Consider the following 23,327-nt stretch of genomic DNA (forward strand, 5'->3'; position numbering starts at 1 on the left):
TACGTATCATCTGTATTATTTATTATATGTAACTATAAAGATGTATAAATGAGTGACTCGGTAGAAAATACTGAGGATTCCAACGATAACTTGATAATTAGAGCATATAACGTGCCTTCTGAGTATACAATTTCGAAATTCCACGACCTTATAAAGGAGAACTGTTCAGCTGCTCAACTGGAGAGTATAATTCCGCCACAGCCCTGGGACGATCCTGTGGATACTTGTTGGATAATAATTTGTAAAAACTCTAAAACTTATAAATCGCTTCTGGCTCTGGAGGACATTTGGTTGAAAGCCGACAAAAACGATAAGTTCTCACCTGCTGTTACATTTTTACCTGGACAACAACACGATCTTCCTCACATACCTTCCAAATCTGATGAACAGCTTCTCATCAACCAGTTTACGCCAACTTAATAAACATTAAATTCTTAACGCTTTTTTTATTCTTTTAACAATTTTTAATTTTTTACACTGTATTCACTGGATTTTATTAATTTCTACTAACTAGTGTAGTTGTGTTGGTTCCTGATGTTGTGTGAGACTATGTTAATTTACTTACACATTTTTGTTTTTTTATATTAAATTTTGTTTTTTAAAGTTTTCACTCATTTGTGATGCATTTAACTGATTTCTAATGAGAATATTGTACATACTTTTGGTGTTTGTAAAATTTGGGCTTTCCCTGAGTAGAAGGGATAATAGCATTATGAGTAACCTTGTGCGTTTGGTATTATCGCGCTCTAAATTCAATAAAACGAACAATGAGGGGTCAAGGGTCACACAAGCTCCCATCATGTAGTACACTATCCAGTTCACAATAGTTGTATAGAAAAATGAACTTAGAAAAGATTAAAATGCCACTTTTCTTTTATCAAACACATAAACAACCTCAAGATGGTATTTTTATTTAAACATACACATCATACCTTATATACTATATATACATAATGTGTACATAAGAGTGTTATATGAATTGTAGAAATAAGATTGCAAAGTTGGTTTGAAAATCAAAATTTTGTATCTTTTAGGGGCTAACGAACTTGATAATAGTAATTCTAAGGTATTTTATATCCAACTGATTATTATATAATTATCACCGTGGTGTAATTTCCTGCTTAGGATAACGATTTAGAGAAGGTGAATGGAAAATTGGAAGAAATGGAAATAATCCAAGTGAGTTATATTATTTAGTAAATTAATGCCTAATGTTCAGGTGGTTCCTCTTAAAATGCTCAAGGCTCACCACTACACCGGTTTGGCGATATTTACATACAATCACTACCATAACCAAGTATATAACTCTTTTATAATGACATAGAAGATGAACTTAAGAAGATGAATGATAACGGTGAATCTAGGGAGATTTATGAATATTTATTCATGGTATTGGAATAAATTTCCTACACATTATTTGCTTCTGCTTAAATTATGAAATATATACTTTAATAAAATAAAATTAAATTAATAAACTTTGTAAAAACTGATTTTTTCAGGAATCTCCGAAATCCCAACAAACAGGCTCATAATCGTTGGTTCTTTATTAATGTTTTGTATATAATGTTATGTGTATAGTATATCCGATTTAATGCCTTGTGCAGCCTAAATATAAAGTGATGTTAATTGATTTTTTAATAACAAGTGGCATAGTATGTGTTTACGGTTTTTCTCTGGCTTCTAATAACCTGAGCATGCCTGAGATTCTTCCCCCCGATGAGTTGGAAAAGTATAAAAAGGTCTCTCCCGCCGTAGAAAGGCTTTCCAGGATAAACGACGGACGCGATAGGTCCGGCTGCTACGCAATCGCATTAATTTCAGGGAATCCCAGATGGATTGAAAAGGGTCGTTACTACGACGTGTATCGCATTCACCAACAAGTTGGTAAGCAGATTTACCTTAACAGGATTGAGTTTTTTCATTCTGACCAGGGCTGGTTTGTGAACGGTGAGCCTTACTTACAGAACATCAGGGCTGTCGCCACTGTGCTGAAGCACTTTAGGAGTCCTAAAATGAGGACTGTCAAGTTCCGGTCAAAAAAACATTACAAGCGAACGATCGGCCACCGTCAGGAGATGACTCGAATTTTAATCGACGACTTTGAAGTATTGAGGAGTAATGTGAACATCTTCACTCATGATCCCGTCAACTTTCCTCTTCTGAAAATGCAGTTGATTAGGTACCCTAGCCTTGAACTTAAGAAAATGAAACACAATACTGTCAGGGGGATGACTAAGGATGAAATTGGGATAATTGGCAAAACCCCTCTCGACCACTTCGACCCAGTTTACAACCGGCTAATAATTCAGCAACAATACAATAATTTTATATAATTTTACTCCAACTTGTATATTACATACACCATAATATGTACTATTAACATAACGTTATACATGATCATTTTAAAAAATTATTGTTTAAGTAGGTGATTCGTTATTGTATCAAATAGAGGCAAGAGTGGTTGCTTGGTATATGCTACAATCTCGTCGTGTAATTGTAATACTACATTCTCTTTAAATATTAAACAGTTATTATTGTCTAATAAATCATTAGCATTTTTATATTATATTTATACTAGTATTCACTCAGGGTTTTTGTAATATAGTTAATAATGTACCTCCTTTTGTTAATGATTTGACGTTTGATTTATTCGACTGAAAAGATAATACATTGAGATCGTTGTGGATTGTTTTACTATCTCTTATCACTGAGTAGAAGTGGTTTAATTTACACTGGCCTTCCTTGACTGATGTTCCCACTGCTTGTTTCTTCCCAACTCCCTTCAGTGTTATATTTCCCAACTGTGTCACTACTAGGTTCGACTCGATCTTCTTCCTATTCTCATCTCCAAAATAGTACTCATACATCAACTAAAAATTAGATTAATTCAATGGTTTTGTGTTAAAATTTCTAGTTTTTATTTAGAATTAACATAAAATAGGCCCAATTATAACTAAGAAATAGCGAAATATTTTGTAATTATTACTAAAATAATCCACAACTACTAGTAATTATAGCCAAATAAAAGTAAACCCATTTAGTTAACTGAATTTTAATGAAATATGCATTACCTGGATATCATTGAAAATGTTATAGATAATATCATGAGTTCTCACAATGTTGTTTAAATTCATCTAAACAATATTATAATGAGCCTTTGTTGTAATATATAGTATTGTAATAAGAAAGTGTTGATAATTTATCGACTTTATGAACATAAAATCGTACCTGATTTTGTACATTGAAGCCTATATTGACCACGTTTCCGATACTTTGTAGTTGCATATCTTTGGTGTTAAAATTACCCAGGTTTTTACTGATGACCTTAAAGGGGACCCAATCCTCAGTATACTTGGAGTACTTGTCTCTGAGTTCTGAGATCCCCAGCTCCTTATCTGCCTTGAGATCATCACTCGAAAGATCGGTTTTGATATAGTTGCGATTAATGAGATTGAGTACGTTTAGATTTTCCTTGGCGTTCTTGTTGAACTCATCAATATGTTTCTCTATCGCTTCCAAACTACCCTGGTCGCAGCATCTTAAATTAATTGCAATATACGGTATCAAACATTCCTATTACACATTATAGTGTGGTAATAAATATGGTAATATGTAGCATAGTAATTAATGTTATAGAAAATATGTGTGTGATTAGTGTAAAAAATACTCTAGAATTTGCTTCATTTTGATTATTGGTATTAATTAATTTGTTGATTAGGAGTTGATAGTTCTGTAGTTCTTTTAGTGATTTGTTTCCAACTACTACAGTTCCTGCTAAATTACTTATATTTGCATTGACCCCAATTTGAATCAGTCCTGTATCTTGGTCCAGTTCTTTGGTATTAATGGGCCTGGTTGGGATGGCATTAGAGTTCGAGTCACCGATGACATAAAGGGATTTAACCTTAATAATTTGATTATCAATTAATATGTAATCGTTTGGATGTATTGTTCCTTGTTGTACTAGTATGTTGATGCACTTTCCTCTGGTTGGGTCCTGGATCGTTTCATAGATGTAGCCCTTAAATATAGCGTTTTTATCAATTCTCAGGTTCATTTCCAGTTGTAACTTCTGGATCTCAGATATGAGCTTATCAACGTTGTGACCCGTTTTCGCGCTAATTTCTACTGTTCCCAGCAAATTACAGCCCACAAGGTGAGACTTAACCATTTCGGAAACCTGTGCAACTGACTCTTCGGGTGTTAAATCCACCTTATTGATAGCCACTATCACCCTCAGGTTGTACCTTTTAATCAGGTCTATGCACTCAAGTGTTTGTGGCATGATTCCGTCGTCAGCTGCAACCACCAGGATAACCAGGTCTGTGCAAGACACACCTCTTTCACGCATCGTTAAGAATGCTGCGTGACCTGGCGTGTCAATAAAAGTTACTCTTGTGGGAGTTGATGGTGAGGTGGAATTTAGCGAAATTTGGAACGCTGAGATCTTCTGGGTAATAAGCCCTTTTTCTGTCTTTGCAACATCTGTTTTATGTATGTAGTCAAGTAGGGTGGTCTTGCCGTGGTCCACATGGCCCATTACCGTAATCACCAACGGTCTGCTTACCCAGTTGCTTTCAATCCTTTCCACATAATATTTCCCGCCCGCGTTGGTAATTCTATAACTACAAAAACTTTTAATTGGGTCCGTGTTTAGCAGTGTTGTAATCTCGTCCAAAATAAACTGAGACTCTTCTACGCTTAATTTATTTACATTCAAATCAAGCTTTTCACACATCTCCTCTATCTAAACCAATTTTTACTCATGCTTTAATGCTATATACTATCATCTAACAATAACTATATATAGTCGAGTATGAAACTTACTTGTATAATTGAATAATTTGTCAATTTTGAGAGCGATTCTGGTGTCAAATGATACACAAAATCCTTTGTTTTATTTTCTTTTTTAAAGTATTTATCATAGTCCAATTCATCGTAATTCATTATATTGTACTTGCGATTACTGTTTCCACTACTAAATTCTCCATTAGATGTTGAACTCGCGATAAATGAGTTTGGATTGCTTGATGAAATTGACTCTAGCAAATATTGTACATCTTCCTCCAGCTTACTGTCTGGTTTAAATAGAGCCCTTGCGGTAACCTTATCATACCTTTTGAAGGAATAAAGTGACTTAATTTCGTCGTAGTTTAGGTATTTAAGGACATTCTGCAGAAAATCGCTGTAGTTCAGGGATTTCTCAGTTTTATATATTGAACGAAGTACTGCGGATAAGTGTAACAAGCCAACAAAGTCTAGATTATTGTACAAATTTCTGACTTTAATTTCCAGTTCACTCAATAGGTTACTTTCTGAAGATAACCTTAATACTTTGAATAGTCTTGTTATGTAATTAAGGTATTGATCGTTGTATCCTTCATATTCTAATAATTTAAATTCGAAATCTATATCTACATCTTTAGATGTGTGATTTACGAGTTCTTTTTCATTTTCTAAATCATTATAGATAATCTCATCAAGTAAAGCGACATTATCAGTTGTAACACATGGGAAATAAAGGTTGTTATTTATAGATTGTGATGAGTTAATAATTTTTGGATTAAAATTGTTATAAGAATAGTTGTTAATGATTTTATAGTATTGAGGATTTTTGATAGGTTTATTAATGTTTGGATTAAGTGTTGATTTGTTATGATTAGATGTGAGAGGTTTAAGGAATCCATAAGTTTTGTTAAAATTCCTATGATTTTTTAACTCATTATTTATAGCCTTTTTTATTGATTTTATTATAAATTTATCCACATCTATCATTAACAAAATATTTAAAATAATCATCACAACACTACCTTATATCATATATGAATTTACCATAAATATTATTATATATTATATTATATTATTAAATATTATAAATTATATATTATAGTATTAAATATTATATGTTCTAGTATTTTTTGATCATATATTCTAGTATTCTTCATTTATTTTTCTTTTTGAAGATTTTCTTACTGATTTCTTAAATCTGGTTTCTATAATTGGTTCCAAAAAGATAAAGTCGTCACTTGTGCATTTTTGACAATAAACACTGATATTAAAGCATTCCTCATTGAAGTACTTTGTGATTTGGGTTTGGTACTGTTCTGGGTTTTCCGGCACGAATTTGCGGGTTAGGGTTCTTCCATCAGAAAGTTTAAGGTTTAGTTCTTTACGTCCAAGGTGATAGCGAATTATGTTTATGGATAGGCCTTTGGTTTCTCCATTTTGATCAAAGAGTATCCTATCCCCGTAAGTTAAGAATTTACATGGCTTTTCTAATATAATTTCATAGTTGTAGCCTCCAAGTGATACCTCAAATTCCATTGGTTCTCTATCGGGATGATCACCATCTTCTGCGTAAAATGAGAATTTGAGTGGGTCCAGGTACTTTTTAGAAACATCTACCCATTCATCTTGTTGTTTACACTTTTCGCATCCCCCCGTGTTAATCCATTTAGATGTTCTCTCCCTTTTTTCCATTTTCTCACACTCTTCGCATTTGTACTTCTGGAAGATATGAAGTCCAAGGTTTTCTTTTAGGATTATAACCATATCAGCTTGATCTAATAGGTAAAACACCTCAACCTTCAATCCACAATCATTTAGATCGGTTGCTTCCCAGATCATTTCCTCTCCTTCTGAAACCTGGCTGTAAACCTTATTGTAAGGCATGATATAGTCGTCAAAATAAGTGTGAGTATACCATTCATATTTCAAGATTGGAGTGTCTCCAATAATATCCAACTTTGTTCCGTGGCAATCTGAGGTGATAAATGACTTGATCTCCAAATGTTGTTTTTTTGGACTTCTTCTCAATGTAGGTGTTCGCTTTTTTTCTATATCTTTTTTTAAGAGTTCCAATATTTTTTCTGAGTTGTTTGATTTTTTCTCTGTCATTTTAACTAAGTTTTTAGATTAATAATTTGATATTTTATCTGAGCTGTTTGGCGTGGGAGTTGATTCAAGCTTGCTGTTTTAATTCTCAACTAGCGTATCTGATTTTCAATTAGTTCTTATTATTTTTGAAAATGATTTCTGATTATTAGATTAAGTTGGGAACTATTTATTCGGATCTAGTAGACATAGTGGATCTGATATTCATGGCCACTCAACTTCAAAGAGTGAGTTCATGGTCACAGCTTGTTTAATATACGCAACTGAAAGCGATTTAAAGTTAACAAGGATGTAGAATTATACTTAGCTAGTCAAAATAATTTTTAAAAAACATATGTAAAATTAGACTAGAAGTAGTTGAGGTAGATTGATATAAATAGTTAGGTAAACTAGGTTTATATATTTAAATATAAGATTAATTATATTTTTTTAAGGGATCATAAATAAGTGTTGTAAGATTAAATGTAGAAAAGGTTGTTATTTATAGATTGTGTTGAGTTAATAATTTTTGGATTAAAATTGTTATAAGAATAGTTGTTAATGATTTTATAGTATTGAGGATTTTTGATAGGTTTATTAATGTTTGGATTAAGTGTTGATTTGTTATGATTAGATGTGAGAGGTTTAAGGAATCCATAAGTTTTGTTAAAATTCCTATGATTTTTTAACTCATTATTTATAGCCTTTTTTATTGATTTTATTATAAATTTATCCACATCTATCATTAACAAAATATTTAAAATAATCATCACAACACTACCTTATATCATATATGAATTTACCATAAATATTATTATATATTATATTATATTATTAAATATTATAAATTATATATTATAGTATTAAATATTATAAATTTTTATCGCAATAATATCATAGATTTCCTTAAATTTCATGTACCATATGATTAACTTATTCACTTCCTCAATAACACTCCAAACAACATTGATCTTATATCAGAATGGTTAAGACTAATGCTGGACTTGGATCCTTCGGTACCTTGGGTTTGAATAAGCCGATTTGTTTGACATTACAGAAGAAGTTTCGATATGACCAGCCTTCCGCTATCCAGCGTAGAACAATTCCTCACGTTTTGGCAGGATCTGACGTAGTATGCATAGCACGCACTGGCTCAGGGAAGACTGTTGCCTATATTTCTCCAATCGTGCAACTTCTTGAAGCCCACTCCTCAGTCGTCGGAGTTCGCTGTTTAATATTGCTTCCGACCAGGGAGCTGGCGCTTCAGGTCGAAGGAGTTCTAAAGAAATTTGTCAATTTTTCTAACCAGTCCGATGCACTCAGGGTTGTGCTTCTTATTGGAGGGAAGTCGGTTGAGAGCCAGTTTGGCGCATTAAGCTTTAACCCAGATATTGTGATAGCAACCCCGGGCCGCCTGGTTTACCACCTGGAACAAAAGAGCCTGAGCCTCTCCCTTGTGACCCATTTGGTGATTGACGAGGCCGACAAACTGTTTGAGATGGGATTCCTTCCCGATATCTATAAAGTGTTTGCCCACTTGCCAAAGGTAAAACAGGTGGTTCTGGTTTCAGCAACTCTGCCCACTCAGTTAAGTGAATTCGTGTCATTTGGCCTAAATGAACCCATTGTCACAAAGTTAGACCAAGACCAGAACATTAATGAGCAGCTACAAATGTCGTTTATATACTCAAGGTATTTTATATTTTATATATCAATAATACGCTTATATATTAGTTAATTACCCTTAATTTAGTGTTATTTTAGATTTAATTTGAGTAAATATTACACTTAAGAGAAATTTTATAATAGAATATATGTAGTAAAATGATTATATATATATATTGTAGGAATGAGGAGAAGATATCGGTGTTACTTCGCGTGTTAAACAAATATAAGGTAAGGGGTTATATATAATTAATAGTGCAACCGTTGAAAAATCGTTTAGGATTTGAAGAGCATAGTGTTTGTAGCTACTCGGCATCACGTTGAGTTTTTCCGAACCCTATTACACAAACTGGGATACTCAGTATCATGCGTTTATGGAACCATGGACATGGATAACAGAGTAATTGAGATGAGTCGCTTCCGAAGCAACAAAACCCGAATTCTACTGGTCACTGACGTGGCAAGCCGAGGCCTCGACATTCCCTTCGTCGACCTTGTCGTTAACTTTGACTTCCCCTACTCCACAAAATTATTTATTCATAGAGTCGGAAGAACTGCTAGAGCAGGTAGGCAAGGACTCGCAGTGTCAATTGTAACTAATAAAGATTTCTCTTTCCTATTACAGATTTTATGCAAACTCAATAAATCACTATTACTTCCCATAAATAATAGTAGTAATACTAGTAATAGTGGTAATAGTGAGGATGCCAGCACTATAGAGAATAGTAGTGGGAACGTGATAAGAATAAAGAATGATAAGTTGGTTAGTGAGGAGTTGGCTGGAGAAGTGGATAATAATTACTGTGTGATAGGCAGTTGTAATGACTTGAACCACTTAATTGAGAACGTGAATAATAAGATATCCGAGGATCCCGAACTCTCAGCCCAGTTCAGAAGCATGCAAAACTCCTACAACCTCTACTACAAAACGAGGCCTAACCCAACCCATAACTTCATTCAACTTTCAAATCAGTTCTTCCAACTCTATTCGTCTCAATTCCTTTTACACCTTTTTCATCCAAATTACCTCCAAACCACTAATAATGCTAATATTGCCACCAATAAAGTTGACACTGATAATCACAGTGATAATTTTAATAATAATGTGAAGGAAGAATATTTGGAATATTTGTCAAATTATAAACCTGATGAAAAAATCGTTCAAAATAACATTTCACTAAACTCAATAAATCACATGAAGCAACTAAAACTCTACAATATCAATCATACACGTAGCACTAATAACACCCAGAACAGTGTTAATGACACAAATGACACAATTGGTGTCGATAATGTTATTAATATAAAGGAGAAGGACGAGAAATTAGTGAAGGATAATGATGAGAATGAGATGTATGAAGAGAGCTTGGTGTTGGATATGGTGCCGGATAACGAAGATTTAATTAAAAAGAAACGATACATGACAAAAGAAGTTTGGAACCGACGCACGAAAAAGTTCCAACATGTAACTGTAGATTTGTATAATAATAATAAAATCATTTCAAACCGTACCAACAATACTAAGGATAACCAGGGTAATAGTAGTGGGAAGGATAAGAATTTGTTTAAAAAGTGGGTAAAGAAGACCTCGAGGAGAATACAACAAGTGGGTGAGCTTGAGAATCAAAGTGGGAGTGGTTTGGGATCTGATCGCACACGAACTAGCAAGTCAGTTAGCTGTGACCCTGACCTCGATGAACTGAAGACCATGTTCCCAAAGCATAAAAATATTATCGAAGCCTACGAATCCAACGAACAGTTGACGCATAAACAAATTAGGATATTAAATAAAATATCAAACTACAACAATACCGATTCTACCACTAGTATTAAGAAGAAGAGTAAGGTTAAGAAGAAGAAAACCAGTAAAAAGGAGTATATGAAGAAGAGAATGTCGAAAATTTTAAAAAGAGGAGCTCCAAATAGATCAAAACTAATTGTCCACAAAAAATATTAATCTTTTACAAATTTCATTAATTATACACTATTTATTCTTTGAGAAGTTTTTATAATTAGTTAAGTGTAAATTATACTATATTAAAGGTGGATTACAATTCATCAACACTGACATCGGACATTTTTTCACTATCGGAAGTTGTCGTGTTTGAGTTGTCAGTGAGAGTTGAAGAGTATTCGTCATAGTGTTGTTTTTTACCCTTGCCCTTGGTATCCTTGAGCTTAAAGTCTTCGTATTGATCCCGAGAAATAGGGTACCAGGATTGGCCATTGAACTTGAAGAAGAAGTGGGGATCTGGGTTTGAGTTTGTGACTATATGAGAGAGGAGAGAGTTTTCAGAGCGATAGATGAAGACGAGATGACAGCCTGGACCATCAACAGTTTGTTCCCAAAGCACATTGTCTCCGTCCACAATCACGTTCACTGCGTAGCCTGGCTGCGGTTTCATCTTGATCAGGTCAGGTTCAGTCAACACGAAGTCCTGCTCAAGTCGAGGCTCGACAGGGTTACTCAAGTCATAAGTAAATGGCTCCAAGCCTCCGTAATCAAGTGAAGGAGTTGAAGGAGTCACATTGACGGTCACCGGAGGTGAGTCAAACAACTTCTTCATTTCCAACGATGTTACCAACTGCAACAAATCATTCAATAATCTATTATACAAATTAAACTCAACACATTCCCAAACTCCTATATACACAATATTACTATTATTCATGTAATTATATATACTGTTATTATATATACTATAAATATTGTAATATTTAATTTTACTATAGAAACAAATCTTACCCTTACTATTAGTATTAGTATTATCGGGAGGATCATCTGATTGCCTAGGATATGATTTGATGTGGAATGTGTTTTTAATTGTATTATTGAAGTCAGAGGTGAGAGCATTGGATAATGTGTTAGACTCTGTAACGGAGACTAGAAGGTTAGGATGCCGATTTGTGAAGTTAAATTTAGCCACTTGGAAGTAGGAACTAGTGTATTCATTGTCGTGCTCGAAGATTACGTCTCCCTGGTCGAAAATTGAAGTTAGGTTGCAGCCTGAAGGTTGCAAAAGCTCATAAGTGCTAAGGCCATAGTACTGGTATCCGTTTACAGTCAAATTGCAGTCGAACTTCTCATCGGATTTCAAATTCAAAACCACACCCGCCATTGGATTTTCGACGTCCAAATTTAAGGCATCTTTTAAAAATAGCCTTTTAACTCCCACAATCAAGTCGCTAATATTCTGACGCTCAACTTTATCTTCAGATGTTGTGTCATTCTCTTGGTTTTTATTTGAGAAATTAATGTTCGTTGTGAGTAAATCATGGACCCAACGTCCTGCGATTTTTTTATAATGTTGAAACGAATTTGTCAAATAGTTTGACAAATCGTTCGTTGTATAGTTTGAAAAGTAGTTAGAATGTTGATTGTGATGGTTGGAATAATGGATTGTGAGTGATTCGGGGCCGGAAAGTCCTTCAGATAACTCCAAATATTTAAAATCATACTTCAAATCATTCTCCCAAATCACCACATCACCGTTACACACTTTATCCAATTCCATCCCATCCTTTAAATAATACCTCGTTGTACCATTTTGTACAGATTTATCCATATTGTTGGTATTATTAGTGCCATTTACACTATTTTCAGTGTTATGGGTATAAAAAAATTTGTTGTGTTTATCTTTAATATTGAAGTTGGTCTGATTATTTTTAAGTTTGAGGAGGTGCGATTTGTAGGTTACAGAGTCGGTTAGTTTCCAGTGGTTTTCGTCCTTAAAATAATACAAACTGCGGTAGCTGTAGTCCTTGGCGACGTCGGAGTACATCACCTGCAATAGTTCAGGGGACTCGTTTTTGGTAGCCAAAACCAAACCCACGAGCCTAGTGTGTGACCGTATCGGGAACAAACGTTCAGACCCATCAAACACATTCGAGTAACTGCCATTGTAGTTGCAAGTTAACTTGTAAAACATAGCCTCCCCGAGCTTCGAAGGGCCTGAAAAAAGGCTCCGCTGGCCAACATCAGAAATGTCAATCACACCTGTAGTCCCACTTACACATGACAAATCAACCAAGATTCCAAATATCAACACAACCAAATACATTTAAATCAACCATCAAAACTTTTGATTTCCAGTTCTGTTAGGAATAAACCGTTTTTTAAATAGAGCAACAATGGGGAACAGAATTACATTATTTTGCCATTTCCACCTAATTTTTATTTACACATCTTTAATTGTTAATATTCTTGTTGTTCATTATACCTATACAATTTGTTTTGTCTATAAAGACTCAGTAAGTGGCTTACACAATTCAATGATAATTTTCATTTAGCTAAGTACAATACAGTTATACATATTTAACATATAAAGTGATTATGAGATTCGATGAAAATCTGATTGGCTGACTTTTCCTTTGGGTGATTTCCTTATTTCTTCATACTCTTTTTCATCAATAATGTGCCAGTTGTTTTCGTGTTTTTTGTAGTATTTGTGCGAGTCCAGAGGGTCATCTACCAGAAGATGTAAAAGTGGGTTCTCACCGCTCAAATCAATGTAAAACGTTGTGCATCCAAGTCCATCCTTCTCCTGGTACCAGATTAGCCTATCTTCATCAAATAGCCTGGTCAATGCAAAACCGATTTTAGGTGTATAAATACTAAACGCCTCCTTATTGTTCACTTCTATAATAAACTTTTCCTTATCAACTTCTAATATATTACATTCTATGGGCTTAGACTCATCTGTAATAATTACCTCAGGTTCACGTTTAAAAATCCTAGTTAGCCAATTTTTGTCATTTTTCCGTTCTCTATGAAATTTAAGGTTTTGAGTGTGTTCTTCAAACGTCATTTTCTCATGAACAATTACGTTTCTCATGGTTACCTTGTCAATAAGAGCGTCAAGTTCACCGTAAAAATCATCCTGATTGGAAGAGAACCATTTAGCTCTTTTGATGAAATAGGCAGTTTTATTTAAGGTTTTGGTTCCTGGTTCCCCTATATCGGAGTATAAAACCTCCAAATAAATGTGACTATTACCTTTGTAACTGAATTTGGCATGCTTAAACAGCTTTTTCCCCTTCTCATTGTCCCAAATTCTGACGGTCTTATCCATCAGTTCTTTTACCACACAGTTTGGTTTGGGTTCATAAAATGAAGTTTCTAAACCGTCCATCAAATAACCGCTTATATTGTACTCGTTTTGCTCTTGGTTTTCGAAGATTAGATTGATGTTACGGAGTCTGTTTTCATTCTCATTTTCTCCTACAGGTAAAGTTGAGAGCAATTTGGCTGCAAAATTAGTACTTTTATCTACACTCCTCAACGCAGTATTTTGAGTTGCTATGTCTTGTAATTCCCTTATTTGAGTAAAAAACTCATTATCAGTTAATGTAAACCATGTTCCATCTTTCATATAATATTTAACCTTATCTGAAGTCTTAGTACAAAAACATTTTTTACACTTTAAAGTATATTTAATTTCGAGAAGGATGTTACTGTTTTCAAAGTTGTAAAAAGTGGCTGTCTTTAAAATCTTATCCTCACCGTATGACTCCCAAATCCTTGCATTTCCATCCCTGAGACATAAAACCTTGACGCCTGGCCTTGGCTCATACTTTATTGTATTCAACCCCAAACTTATATACCCATTTACAGTATGGGTTGGATCAACAGAATCCTCATCACAGTCCAATCTTATACCTATTAATTTAGATGCTAATTTTATTCCATCTTTTGCCTGAGCCAATGTTGTAGGCGAAGATACTGGTTCTCTAACTTCAGTTTCTTCAGATTTAGTTGGTAATGTAACTTCATTTTCTGGTGGTATAGAGGGTTTTTTAGTATCAGTTCCTGGTGATCTAGTTGAAAATTTGGAAAGAAGAGAATTAATTTTGTTTGCATGTGAGTCATTGATTTGTTTTTCGATTTCAACAATGTCGCTTGATTTTTGCGAGGTAAAGTATATTTTACACATTAATTTGTTTGATTTTTGGCCAGTTTTGAGTGTGATTGCTATTGCAAAAACCTCTAAATTGTTCTCATTTAGCCATAGAACTGAGTTATCTATTACAACACTTTCAACAAGGTAATTGTCCTCAATTTGACATAAAATTTCAGAAGCATCACCACTACACTTGTACCATCCTTCACCTAGTTTAAGTAGGTCAAACTTCTTAACGTTTTGAGCTAATTGTATGAAATTTGAATCAAAAATCTGTGAACTCACCGGTTCCCATTTCCCCTCCTGTTGAACATAAAACATGTCAAATAATTCATGGTTGCGAGTTGAGTCAGAGCAGGTAATTTGTGCCTGTCTGACCTCGTTGTCCTTCAAAACTAACATCAAAAGGGTCAGTTTGTGTGTGTCCGAAAGTGTAATTGACTTACTTTGAGACATCACAATCCTTTTAACATTTTTAGGGCGATAAGTGTTCACGAATGTGTCGCCGACTTTAACAGTTTTCGTAAACGTATTCAAACACTTATCACTCCCAAAGTCAAACACACTACATAACACACTTCTAAAAGTTATTAACACAAGTAATAGCTTTATCATAATAATTTAACAATAATTTACTCAGATTTGAGAAATTTTTTATTTAAACCCAGAAATATGATTCATTTTAGTACTATTTTACACTTAATTTAGTTATTTTGGCCTTAATTTGGCTATAATATTGTAATATTTTACAGTTAATTCATATCAACATATCGTCGATAGAGGAAAATTCGTGTTAGATATTGACGAAAATCATCAGAACGGAATTAGTAATAAAAAGTTAAATATTAAAACTTAAATAAATCCAAAGTGGAAACGTACTAGAGTATGCAAATGTGTATGGAATTCGTAGAGGAAAATGCAAAAAACACATGTAAAGGTTATGGGGAGAAAACAATATCAGAATTTAAACCTAAACTCTCAACACACTTTTTTATTACTATTATAAATTAGTTGATAATATATTAATCTAAAAGATTCCTAAAGGAATCCTAATCCATAATATATCATATATTATTATCGTACACATATATATACATCTCTATATATATTACAACAATATTCACATCATTATTATCTTCGTATTATTGTTATATTATGTTGTTAAAAATTAAATCTTGTGGTAAGGAAAAAAAGTTAAAATTAACAGATGTGTGGGGGATTCTTTTTTAAAATGCAATAAAAAGATAAAGAGCATGTTAGTCAAATTCCATAAGAAATTGTTAATTTATCCAACTACTAAATCCATTTCATAAAAATTTTGGAAATTGATTATTTTTACGCTTTTTTAGATTCATTTGGAATCCACTCTACACACTATATTCTATAATTTAACATTTATTCTAAATTTATCTACTTTGTATTTTTATATTTTTATTTTTTATGTACAATAATTCCACTAAAATTTTAACCAAATTATGTAAAATTAGTTCAAATCTTATTTTAACATACTTCAGCACTGTTATATAATTATGTTACGTACTTTATTTATATTAAAATTAAATTAACAAAATTGTATGGATAAAGTTTGGTAGAAATTGAGGAATTTTTATGTTCATTAATTTTAATATTGTTTTATGTATTTTGATTTGTGTGTGCCCCGATTTATTTTTTGGTTTTAAATGTGTAAATTTCCAAATTTTCTCTTACTGTTTGGGTCTCAGGAGTTCTGGGACTTTGTTAAATAGTAACATTTTATCGTATATTAATAAATCGCATAATAAATTCAAACCGTTTGGCTTGAAGGTTAAATTCGGAGATGAAATTAAGAAGATTGATTTCCCAATTGAACGCGAAGCACCTTTAAAAAACGTTCCAATTCCACCATGTACTCAGTTGCATATATTCTAATTCCCCAAATTTCTCATTACCTACACTTAGCTTAGCTATATATTGCTGTAAATAGAGCTAATTATATATATTATTACCAATATTATCTCTATATCATTAATTTATTCAGTTATGTACTGTTAACATAATATTATTAATGAGTATAATAGGGGCGATAGAGTTTACTGGTAAAAAAGAGCCTGAAGAGCCTTACGTGCCAAAGCATTTCACACAAAAGGAAATTGAGTCTGGAATAGAAGAATTCAATGTATTATTAATACTTTTATTTAGTTAATAGAATTTCATATTTTAACATCGTTTTACAGGTTGAAACTAGAAAAAGATCAAAGACTGAACATATACAAATTACAGACGTTTGTCAACTAAATTCCACATTTGCTTAGTTTTACATAGTTAACTAATTTATATACTCTGCGATTTCCATTTCGACCAATTCTGAAATTTATTCCCGAAATTAATATTTAGAAAATTATCTATTTCTGAATTTAACCAACCATATACCATACTATATAGTGGTTGGTCTAGTTAGCACATTATTAACCACTAGAAAATGTTTTAGTGTGGAATTAAGAGTTATGGATTCAAGTTTAAACAGATTCAACCAGTTCGTCACCATAATGGGAAGGCGTTTACATTTTTCTACATCCATTCACTCCATACTGACGTTATTCCAGTGCTCCTTAACAGCCTCAGACGAGTTGCAAAGCGTCACCTCGGCTCAGGCCGCATCACTGCTCTTAGGATCCCTGGCATGGAGAACGAGTTCTACTCAGTTGTTGGACTACGAGAAGACTTCTTTGAGCTTGTTAGGAACCTTCGTGGCGTTATTTTCAAAAACGTACCCAAAACCGCTACTTTCCACAGGCCTGTTATTGCTACTTTAAGGCTTAAAGGACCAATTATAGCCGTGGCAGGACATTTAAAATTTGGTAATTCATAGTCATTGCTAGTTAAGTTAATAACAATATACATTAACAGTAACACTATTTATACCGATATTACTAATTACTATAGTCATAAACATATAGATAATAAACGTTCAACCAAAACAGCTAGTGATATTGATAATAAAACTGAAAATAAGAATGATAACACCGATACCAAAGCTGACAACGAGGAAGGTGTAATAAATGACTATGTGTATGATAAAAAATACACTGGTGAGATAGAGGTGATAAACAAGAATCACTACATTTGCTCACTTTCTCAGGGCTGCTACTTAACTATGGACGTCAAGATTGAATACATCTCCAACTATGTGATTCCAGAGTTCGGGCCTGAGTCGTTGAACCGCGATATAACGCCCGATGGCTTCATCCATTTCTGCTCCAGTTGTAATCCAGTGGAAATCTTTGGCTTCACTGGAGAGCGTCGTGGACTCGACGAACAGAGCACAAGCGAGATTGTGTCCCTCGAGTTACACACTGACGGCTCAGCTACTCCCAGAGTAGCTCTACTCAGAAGTGCAACCTTCCTTCTCAACTGGTTCGACCGAACACTCTACGCCTTGAGGACCAATTTAACTCGAGACTACTACGCTCTTAAGAAAGTCAATACCTTCAACACCTCACAACTTATACATAATCCTGAACTGTAATTACTATTTAATTAGTTAATTAGTAGTTAATTAATATTTACTATTTAATTACTAGTTAATTACTATTGAGGAATTAATTACTAATATTGTATTTTTAGAAATCGCAACTTACCTTGGAATCCTTTCTTGTCGCCCGAAGAAAGAGTTGCACACAGACTCAAGTGGTTCTACAGAAAAGATGTGAAACGCCAATACGCCATAGACCCTGAGTCGAAGATGGCTAAGGAGGAACAGCTGGCAGAGTGGAACAGAGTTTTAGAGAAGCATTTGTCGTACGAGCGGAGAATCCCTCCAATACTGAGCGACGACGAGGCGGACTTTGAGAACGATATTTTGGTCAAAGACTTTCAAGAGCAGAAGAAAAGGGATGAAAACCCACCCGACTGGATCTTTAAGGACCCTGCTGGCGTTGGAAACATTGGTCAGCAGAAAATTCTTGGGGCTGATAACGAGCCTGGTTTGATTCCAGAGGAGCAACTTGACTTATATTCAAGACTTGAATAGTTATACACTATATATGGTATATATCAATATTAAATTAAGGAAGCATACGATTACAGGGACCCGTCAAGCCAGTTTTTTATTACGGGCATAACACCTGTAAAGAACTGTGAGAATGGGAACCCGTGTACATTTCCTTCAAACTCGACCAGTTTTGAATTCTTCAACAAAGTGTTTATTTTTCTTGCTCCCTAATACATTTTCCACAGTGCTATTTACTAATATGTACTAATTAATCACCATAAGGTATATTAAATAATTTAATTAAAATAATAAAATAGTTTTGAAGTTTTTAAGTTATATATAATTCTATAATGTGCTAATTAGTTAATACTTTGAGTGTGACGAGATCATCTTTGTTTGAGTTGATCATTAGTACTCGCATGTCTTCTGGAATGTACGAGAGATACTTGGGGAGGTCAGAAACAGCCCTGGCTATCACATATAACATCTTATTTCTCGACTTCTTAGGCCAAACCCAAGGATCCTAAACATTAATACTAAATGAGGGGTAAAAAAGACTAATTTAATGATAAACTAATATTGTTAATGATAATTAAAGGAATAGGGATGAGCTAGATAAAATGTAGTGGAATAATATAGTTAAAAGTACCCTATATCTAGTATATGCATCCAGGGAAATGGTATAGTCGAAAAATTTTTCAAACGGGTTGGGGTTTTCGGGAACTAAAAATGACAAAATTGAAATGACTAAAGTTGCTAATGACCTCAAAAAGCTATTCTGCATAGCTGCAAAATCATACATTCCTGATATAGATACCATTCCATCCACCAACTTAGCATCAACTTCATTATCACCATCAGGATTATTATTAGGATTTAGCTTTAGATCCTGATAATAGTGGTTTATTGCTCTTAAGGCTATATTTGAACCCATCGAGTATCCTAACAAATACAATTTTGATCCATTGGGCTGTTGTGATGACTTGGTTTTCAATTTAACAATGTCAATAAATTGTAGAACGTCGTGAACGTAGTCCATAAAACTGTTGACATAGTATCTAAGATTATTCAGTGGTTCTGAGCGTCCGTGGGAAGTCAAGTCAAGTCCGTAGACTCCGTACCCTAAGTTGTTTAACGCCTCCACAAAACTATTCTTAAGTAGGAAGCGTTCTCCTGTTTGTGAGAGTTCCAGCTCGTCAAGTGTTCTGTACTCAAACACGTCGGAATGGTGTGAAATGGCATCGTATAATTGGCGTTCAAGATCGAATGTGGGGGAAACAACCTCATCCACTGATTTTACCTCGGGCAGTGACTTGAACTGCTCATACTTCAACAAATAATCCCTGTTGTATGTGGTGAAATCTGAGCAAAAGTGACCATAGGCGCCGTGAACTAATATTATATTTCCCTTCCCATTAATTACTGGCGATGAGTACGTTTGTATTTTCAACCCCAATCTGTTAACAAAACTGCCCATTACCAAACTAACTGGGTTTAATGATTTTGACATCTTAGCACTGGGACTTCCCGGATTACCTAACGAATTGCTTAAATTATCAGGCACATAGAGTGAGTAATATTGCTCTGGAGTAATTGGGGTCCATTTACCTTTAAATGGCTTTGTAAAGAATTGAACGTCAGTTCCCTTATTTCCTCTGAAATATATGCCAAGTAGCTTGTAATCCTTGTATCTTATCAGGTTCACAAATACTACAAATTTCTTAGCAGGTCCATTTTCAAAGCTATTATTGTGACCACCGCTATTTTTTCTACTAGTGTTATGTGTGTTGACGTTAAAGAGTGAAAAATCGTCATCAAGGATTTCAACAACGGTGTAACCTGGTTTTGGTGATATACTTATACACTCAACTCGTGTACTCATGTCAACGTTAGAAACTCTCCTAACCATATGTTTACTCGTGACTGTATCTTTTACGCCGTCACTTAAGTGTTCACCAACCTCAACCGTATCTGGAGCATTATCTGGAGTGTTATCACTAGTTGGTAGGAAATTGTTTGGACTATAGGAATAACTATGATTGTCAACATTGAAGTTTTCAGTCACGTTACTCAAATCCAATTTTAGGGTTAAAAATGAGCTGAAAAGGTCTGGGTTGAACCCTGAGTTTCTGATTGTTTCCGTGAATTCTGAGCGTGTAATTCTGTTCCAGGTTAGTGGCTCCTTCCTTAAGTAAATTGACTCCAAACCTTCGGGTGACGAAATCTGTAAATGGACCAACACTGGCCTTTTATTCTTGTGAAACACTAAGGCATTGACACAGGAATCAGATTTATTACTATCCCAGACTGTGAGAACTCCATCAACTACCTTTTCAACTTTGAATGCTGGTTTTGGTGTAATTATATGGAATGGTGCCTTTTCCATTTTGTGAACATAAAAAAACAGCTCATTTACGTTCCCGCTCAGCCTCAATTTGACGGATTTGAATACAAAGTAGTTACTAACTTGACGACTAAACACTTGCGCGTATCTGTGGGAGGTCGTCGATACCCATCTGAAATAATCTTTGTAAAAGTACAAATACTGTGCTGAGCCATTGCTGTTGATCACGAGTTCTACGAACCGAATTACTCCTTGCCTAAAGTAGCAGCGCACAAATTGTGCCACGTCCGATGAATTGCCCTTTTGCCAGAAAACTGTATCCTTTAGCAATACTTTTCCTACATCGGCTCCTCCGGATGGAGAATAGGTTAAAAGAAGGAAGTCGAACACTACTGATTTCCTAATGGTAAAATCATTGGTGTTCAGTTGTCCGATGTTCAAATCCACAAGACGAACATCTGAATTGGAAACTGGAACTTCAGTTTCTTTCTTGTGTTTTCTTTTAAAAATTGGCATTTTAAAATTCTTTCTTAGTTGATCATATTCTAGCACTACAATTAATTAGCTCGATTTTCCACATCATTTTCATTATAACTATTTTATACATTGTGTAACATTTTATTTATTTTATTCTAGTCTTAAATCTCAATCCTTATCCATTTTCACATTTATACACTTTTCTACATATATACACTTTTTTATCTGTATTATAGCTCAATTTATACCTAGTGTGTATTATTTTAACTAAAACCACTAATATTTAATTGTTATTTTATCTTTAATTAAACTTATATATTATATAGTATTTTATTCTTAAGTTGTATCATTAGTTTTATGGTTAGTTTCCAGCTTGTTAAGTATATCTGGTGCGATGTTTGGGTTATTCACCAACTCTGTAGTGTATATTGATGAGTGTTCCTTTTCGAAGTTAGGTTTTGGGTTTCCAAACCTACCAGTAAGGAAGTACAGCTCGCTGAAAAAATGTGCATGAACTGTTCTCTGACCGAACTTTCGTCCGTCGAGAACCTTCCTCGCTTTTGACGCTGAGTCAACTGTCGAGAAGAGCACAAAGCCTGAACCGACGCTTGTTGGGTCGAAAGAATTCATCTCTTCTTCGCTCAGGCCTTTGGGTACTCGAGGCAACTCAACCCTGAGGACCACACCGTAAAGTTCACATTCACAACGAATATCGTCGATGATGTCAACGTACTCTTCATCATCGTCAAGTTCCTCCTTGGAGACGAGGTTCGATAGCAACAGAGCCCTTGTGGGAATCTCCGCCTTCATTAGACTGCAATTCGCAAGCTGAGTTTTGATTTGCTGCGGTGAAATAATTCCCTGTGTGACAGCATCAATGGCCATGATCACACGATATCCTTGTTTCGGGAGAGATTCTAAAGCTGACTTCTGGTCCTCCAAATTCTCATACTCAAACAACACAACCATCTCTCCTTTCTCTACAAAATTAAGAGATCAAAATGTATAAAATTAAATGGTTAACTGTGTAAATATATAAATTAGTAGTACCCATGATGAAATGCGTGAATTTGATTGTTCCTTGTGATTGTAATAGGTCAACAACAGTTTGTTGTTCCATATCCTTTGGGATTCCCACTAAACATAAACGATCCGTGATGGATTTGGCCTTTTCTGCTGCGAGTATATCTGATGCTGCTGCGATTTGTTCCTTTGCGCTTTTGAGTGCTTGAACCCCCATCGCAAGGAGCGATGGATCAAGTGTTGGGACAGTTGGACTAGGAGCCTTTGAGAAGACGTCTGCGTCGTATGTTTTGGGACGATTCACCTTAATGTTGTGTCCCATTATGTTCAAGCCTGTTAGTTGCATACAGTTACTGGCTTCCTCCATTGTTCTGAGCTCTATGAATGCGTAGTGCCCGTCAGAGCTGATCCAGCCCTTAAGGCAGGGATTTCCCGGCATACTTGTCCCATTCACTGATATCAAAGCCTGGTTTATTATGTCCATCAAAATCTCGATGTCGCCCACTGGCGGAATATTACCGATATATATCTCACGAAATGCTTTCGATCCAATTCCTTCCAACCCTATCACAACATTTTACTAGTGATAATAGCAAAATAGTTTCGAAAAATGAGGATTAACTAGTTTAATTAAATATATGGACGAACCTGACTGTGCAGTATAGTTAGCTAGTCCAAATTGTTTTTTAGCATCAAGTTTAGGTGGTGAGTCGAATCTATAATTCCTTCTACTGCTTCTATCTCTTGATCTGCTTCTTCTATCCCTAGACCTATGTCTTCGGTCTCTCGATCTACTTCTTCTATCTCTACTTCTATCTCTTCGATCTCTATCCCTACTTCTTTCCCTTCGATCCCTTTCTTTGCTTAAGGAATCTCGTCTATATTTATGTCTGCTTCGCGATCTACTACGCGATTTATTCCTTTTCATGTTCTAACACCTTTTCACATGTCAATTGAGAATCGATATTGTATATAGTTTTATTGAAGGCAATTCAAATTATTATAAGCAAGAATATATTAATTTTAAAATAAAATAATACTTGAATATAATAAATGGTGTATAAAGTGTGAAGAA

General features: G+C 34.5%; 12 protein-coding genes across 12 annotated transcripts, besides 4 other annotated features; 5 read left to right on the forward strand and 7 right to left on the reverse strand.

Annotated features, from left to right (window-relative positions):
* Window positions 1–48: 48 nt before the first annotated feature.
* Window positions 49–420, forward strand: TA03255 (uncharacterized protein; the record flags this gene model as incomplete). Its single annotated transcript, XM_949793.1, has 1 exon — window positions 49–420. The coding sequence occupies one exon, from the start codon at window positions 49–51 to the stop codon at window positions 418–420; it is 372 nt and encodes a 123-aa protein (XP_954886.1).
* A 419-nt stretch (window positions 421–839) lies between these two features.
* On the forward strand, window positions 840–1,401 carry TA03260 (uncharacterized protein; the record flags this gene model as incomplete). Its single annotated transcript, XM_949794.1, has 5 exons — window positions 840–903; window positions 1,035–1,066; window positions 1,126–1,179; window positions 1,220–1,259; window positions 1,325–1,401. 5 exons carry the CDS (start codon window positions 840–842, stop codon window positions 1,399–1,401), a joined length of 267 nt encoding a protein of 88 aa, XP_954887.1.
* A 218-nt stretch (window positions 1,402–1,619) lies between these two features.
* Window positions 1,620–2,333, forward strand: TA03275 (plastid 50S ribosomal protein L21 or ribosomal protein L21, putative; the record flags this gene model as incomplete). The annotated part of the gene is made up of 1 exon (XM_949795.1): window positions 1,620–2,333. The coding sequence occupies one exon, from the start codon at window positions 1,620–1,622 to the stop codon at window positions 2,331–2,333; it is 714 nt and encodes a 237-aa protein (XP_954888.1).
* A 252-nt stretch (window positions 2,334–2,585) lies between these two features.
* TA03280 (translation initiation factor, putative) lies at window positions 2,586–4,738 on the reverse strand (the record flags this gene model as incomplete). The annotated part of the gene is made up of 4 exons (XM_949796.1): window positions 2,586–2,870; window positions 3,072–3,134; window positions 3,229–3,573; window positions 3,668–4,738. The coding sequence occupies 4 exons, from the start codon at window positions 4,736–4,738 to the stop codon at window positions 2,586–2,588; spliced, it is 1,764 nt and encodes a 587-aa protein (XP_954889.1).
* A 62-nt stretch (window positions 4,739–4,800) lies between these two features.
* On the reverse strand, window positions 4,801–5,799 carry TA03285 (uncharacterized protein; the record flags this gene model as incomplete). The annotated part of the gene is made up of 1 exon (XM_949797.1): window positions 4,801–5,799. One exon carries the CDS (start codon window positions 5,797–5,799, stop codon window positions 4,801–4,803), a length of 999 nt encoding a protein of 332 aa, XP_954890.1.
* Window positions 5,800–5,931: 132 nt separating this feature from the next.
* On the reverse strand, window positions 5,932–6,897 carry TA03290 (uncharacterized protein; the record flags this gene model as incomplete). The annotated part of the gene is made up of 1 exon (XM_949798.1): window positions 5,932–6,897. The coding sequence occupies one exon, from the start codon at window positions 6,895–6,897 to the stop codon at window positions 5,932–5,934; it is 966 nt and encodes a 321-aa protein (XP_954891.1).
* A 958-nt stretch (window positions 6,898–7,855) lies between these two features.
* Window positions 7,856–10,495, forward strand: TA03295 (ATP-dependent (RNA) helicase, putative; the record flags this gene model as incomplete). The annotated part of the gene is made up of 3 exons (XM_949799.1): window positions 7,856–8,565; window positions 8,721–8,769; window positions 8,819–10,495. 3 exons carry the CDS (start codon window positions 7,856–7,858, stop codon window positions 10,493–10,495), a joined length of 2,436 nt encoding a protein of 811 aa, XP_954892.1.
* A 91-nt stretch (window positions 10,496–10,586) lies between these two features.
* Window positions 10,587–12,599, reverse strand: TA03300 (uncharacterized protein; the record flags this gene model as incomplete). The annotated part of the gene is made up of 1 exon (XM_949800.1): window positions 10,587–12,599. One exon carries the CDS (start codon window positions 12,597–12,599, stop codon window positions 10,587–10,589), a length of 2,013 nt encoding a protein of 670 aa, XP_954893.1.
* Window positions 12,543–12,599: a sequence feature (Signal peptide predicted for TA03300 by SignalP 2.0 HMM (Signal peptide probability 0.991, signal anchor probability 0.000) with cleavage site probability 0.552 between residues 19 and 20).
* A 270-nt stretch (window positions 12,600–12,869) lies between these two features.
* TA03305 (uncharacterized protein) lies at window positions 12,870–15,053 on the reverse strand (the record flags this gene model as incomplete). Its single annotated transcript, XM_949801.1, has 1 exon — window positions 12,870–15,053. The coding sequence occupies one exon, from the start codon at window positions 15,051–15,053 to the stop codon at window positions 12,870–12,872; it is 2,184 nt and encodes a 727-aa protein (XP_954894.1).
* Window positions 15,006–15,053: a sequence feature (Signal peptide predicted for TA03305 by SignalP 2.0 HMM (Signal peptide probability 0.997, signal anchor probability 0.000) with cleavage site probability 0.930 between residues 16 and 17).
* Window positions 15,054–16,046: 993 nt separating this feature from the next.
* Window positions 16,047–16,112: a sequence feature (Signal peptide predicted for TA03310 by SignalP 2.0 HMM (Signal peptide probability 0.821, signal anchor probability 0.038) with cleavage site probability 0.499 between residues 22 and 23).
* On the forward strand, window positions 16,047–18,447 carry TA03310 (DNA-directed RNA polymerase D subunit, putative; the record flags this gene model as incomplete). The annotated part of the gene is made up of 6 exons (XM_949802.1): window positions 16,047–16,323; window positions 16,496–16,593; window positions 16,652–16,699; window positions 16,906–17,275; window positions 17,375–17,939; window positions 18,042–18,447. 6 exons carry the CDS (start codon window positions 16,047–16,049, stop codon window positions 18,445–18,447), a joined length of 1,764 nt encoding a protein of 587 aa, XP_954895.1.
* Window positions 16,050–16,109: a sequence feature (1 probable transmembrane helix predicted for TA03310 by TMHMM2.0 at aa 2-21).
* A 316-nt stretch (window positions 18,448–18,763) lies between the features above and the next one.
* Window positions 18,764–21,268, reverse strand: TA03315 (phospholipase, putative; the record flags this gene model as incomplete). The annotated part of the gene is made up of 2 exons (XM_949803.1): window positions 18,764–18,931; window positions 19,058–21,268. 2 exons carry the CDS (start codon window positions 21,266–21,268, stop codon window positions 18,764–18,766), a joined length of 2,379 nt encoding a protein of 792 aa, XP_954896.1.
* Window positions 21,269–21,565: 297 nt separating this feature from the next.
* TA03320 (snrnp splicing factor (U2AF), putative) lies at window positions 21,566–23,180 on the reverse strand (the record flags this gene model as incomplete). Its single annotated transcript, XM_949804.1, has 3 exons — window positions 21,566–22,209; window positions 22,280–22,816; window positions 22,901–23,180. 3 exons carry the CDS (start codon window positions 23,178–23,180, stop codon window positions 21,566–21,568), a joined length of 1,461 nt encoding a protein of 486 aa, XP_954897.1.
* Between the last annotated feature and the right edge of the window lie 147 nt (window positions 23,181–23,327).

The sequence above is a fragment of the Theileria annulata genome, chromosome 3 (assembly GCF_000003225.4).
Source record: "Theileria annulata chromosome 3, complete sequence, *** SEQUENCING IN PROGRESS ***".
Classification (NCBI taxonomy): Eukaryota; Apicomplexa; class Aconoidasida; order Piroplasmida; family Theileriidae; genus Theileria; species Theileria annulata.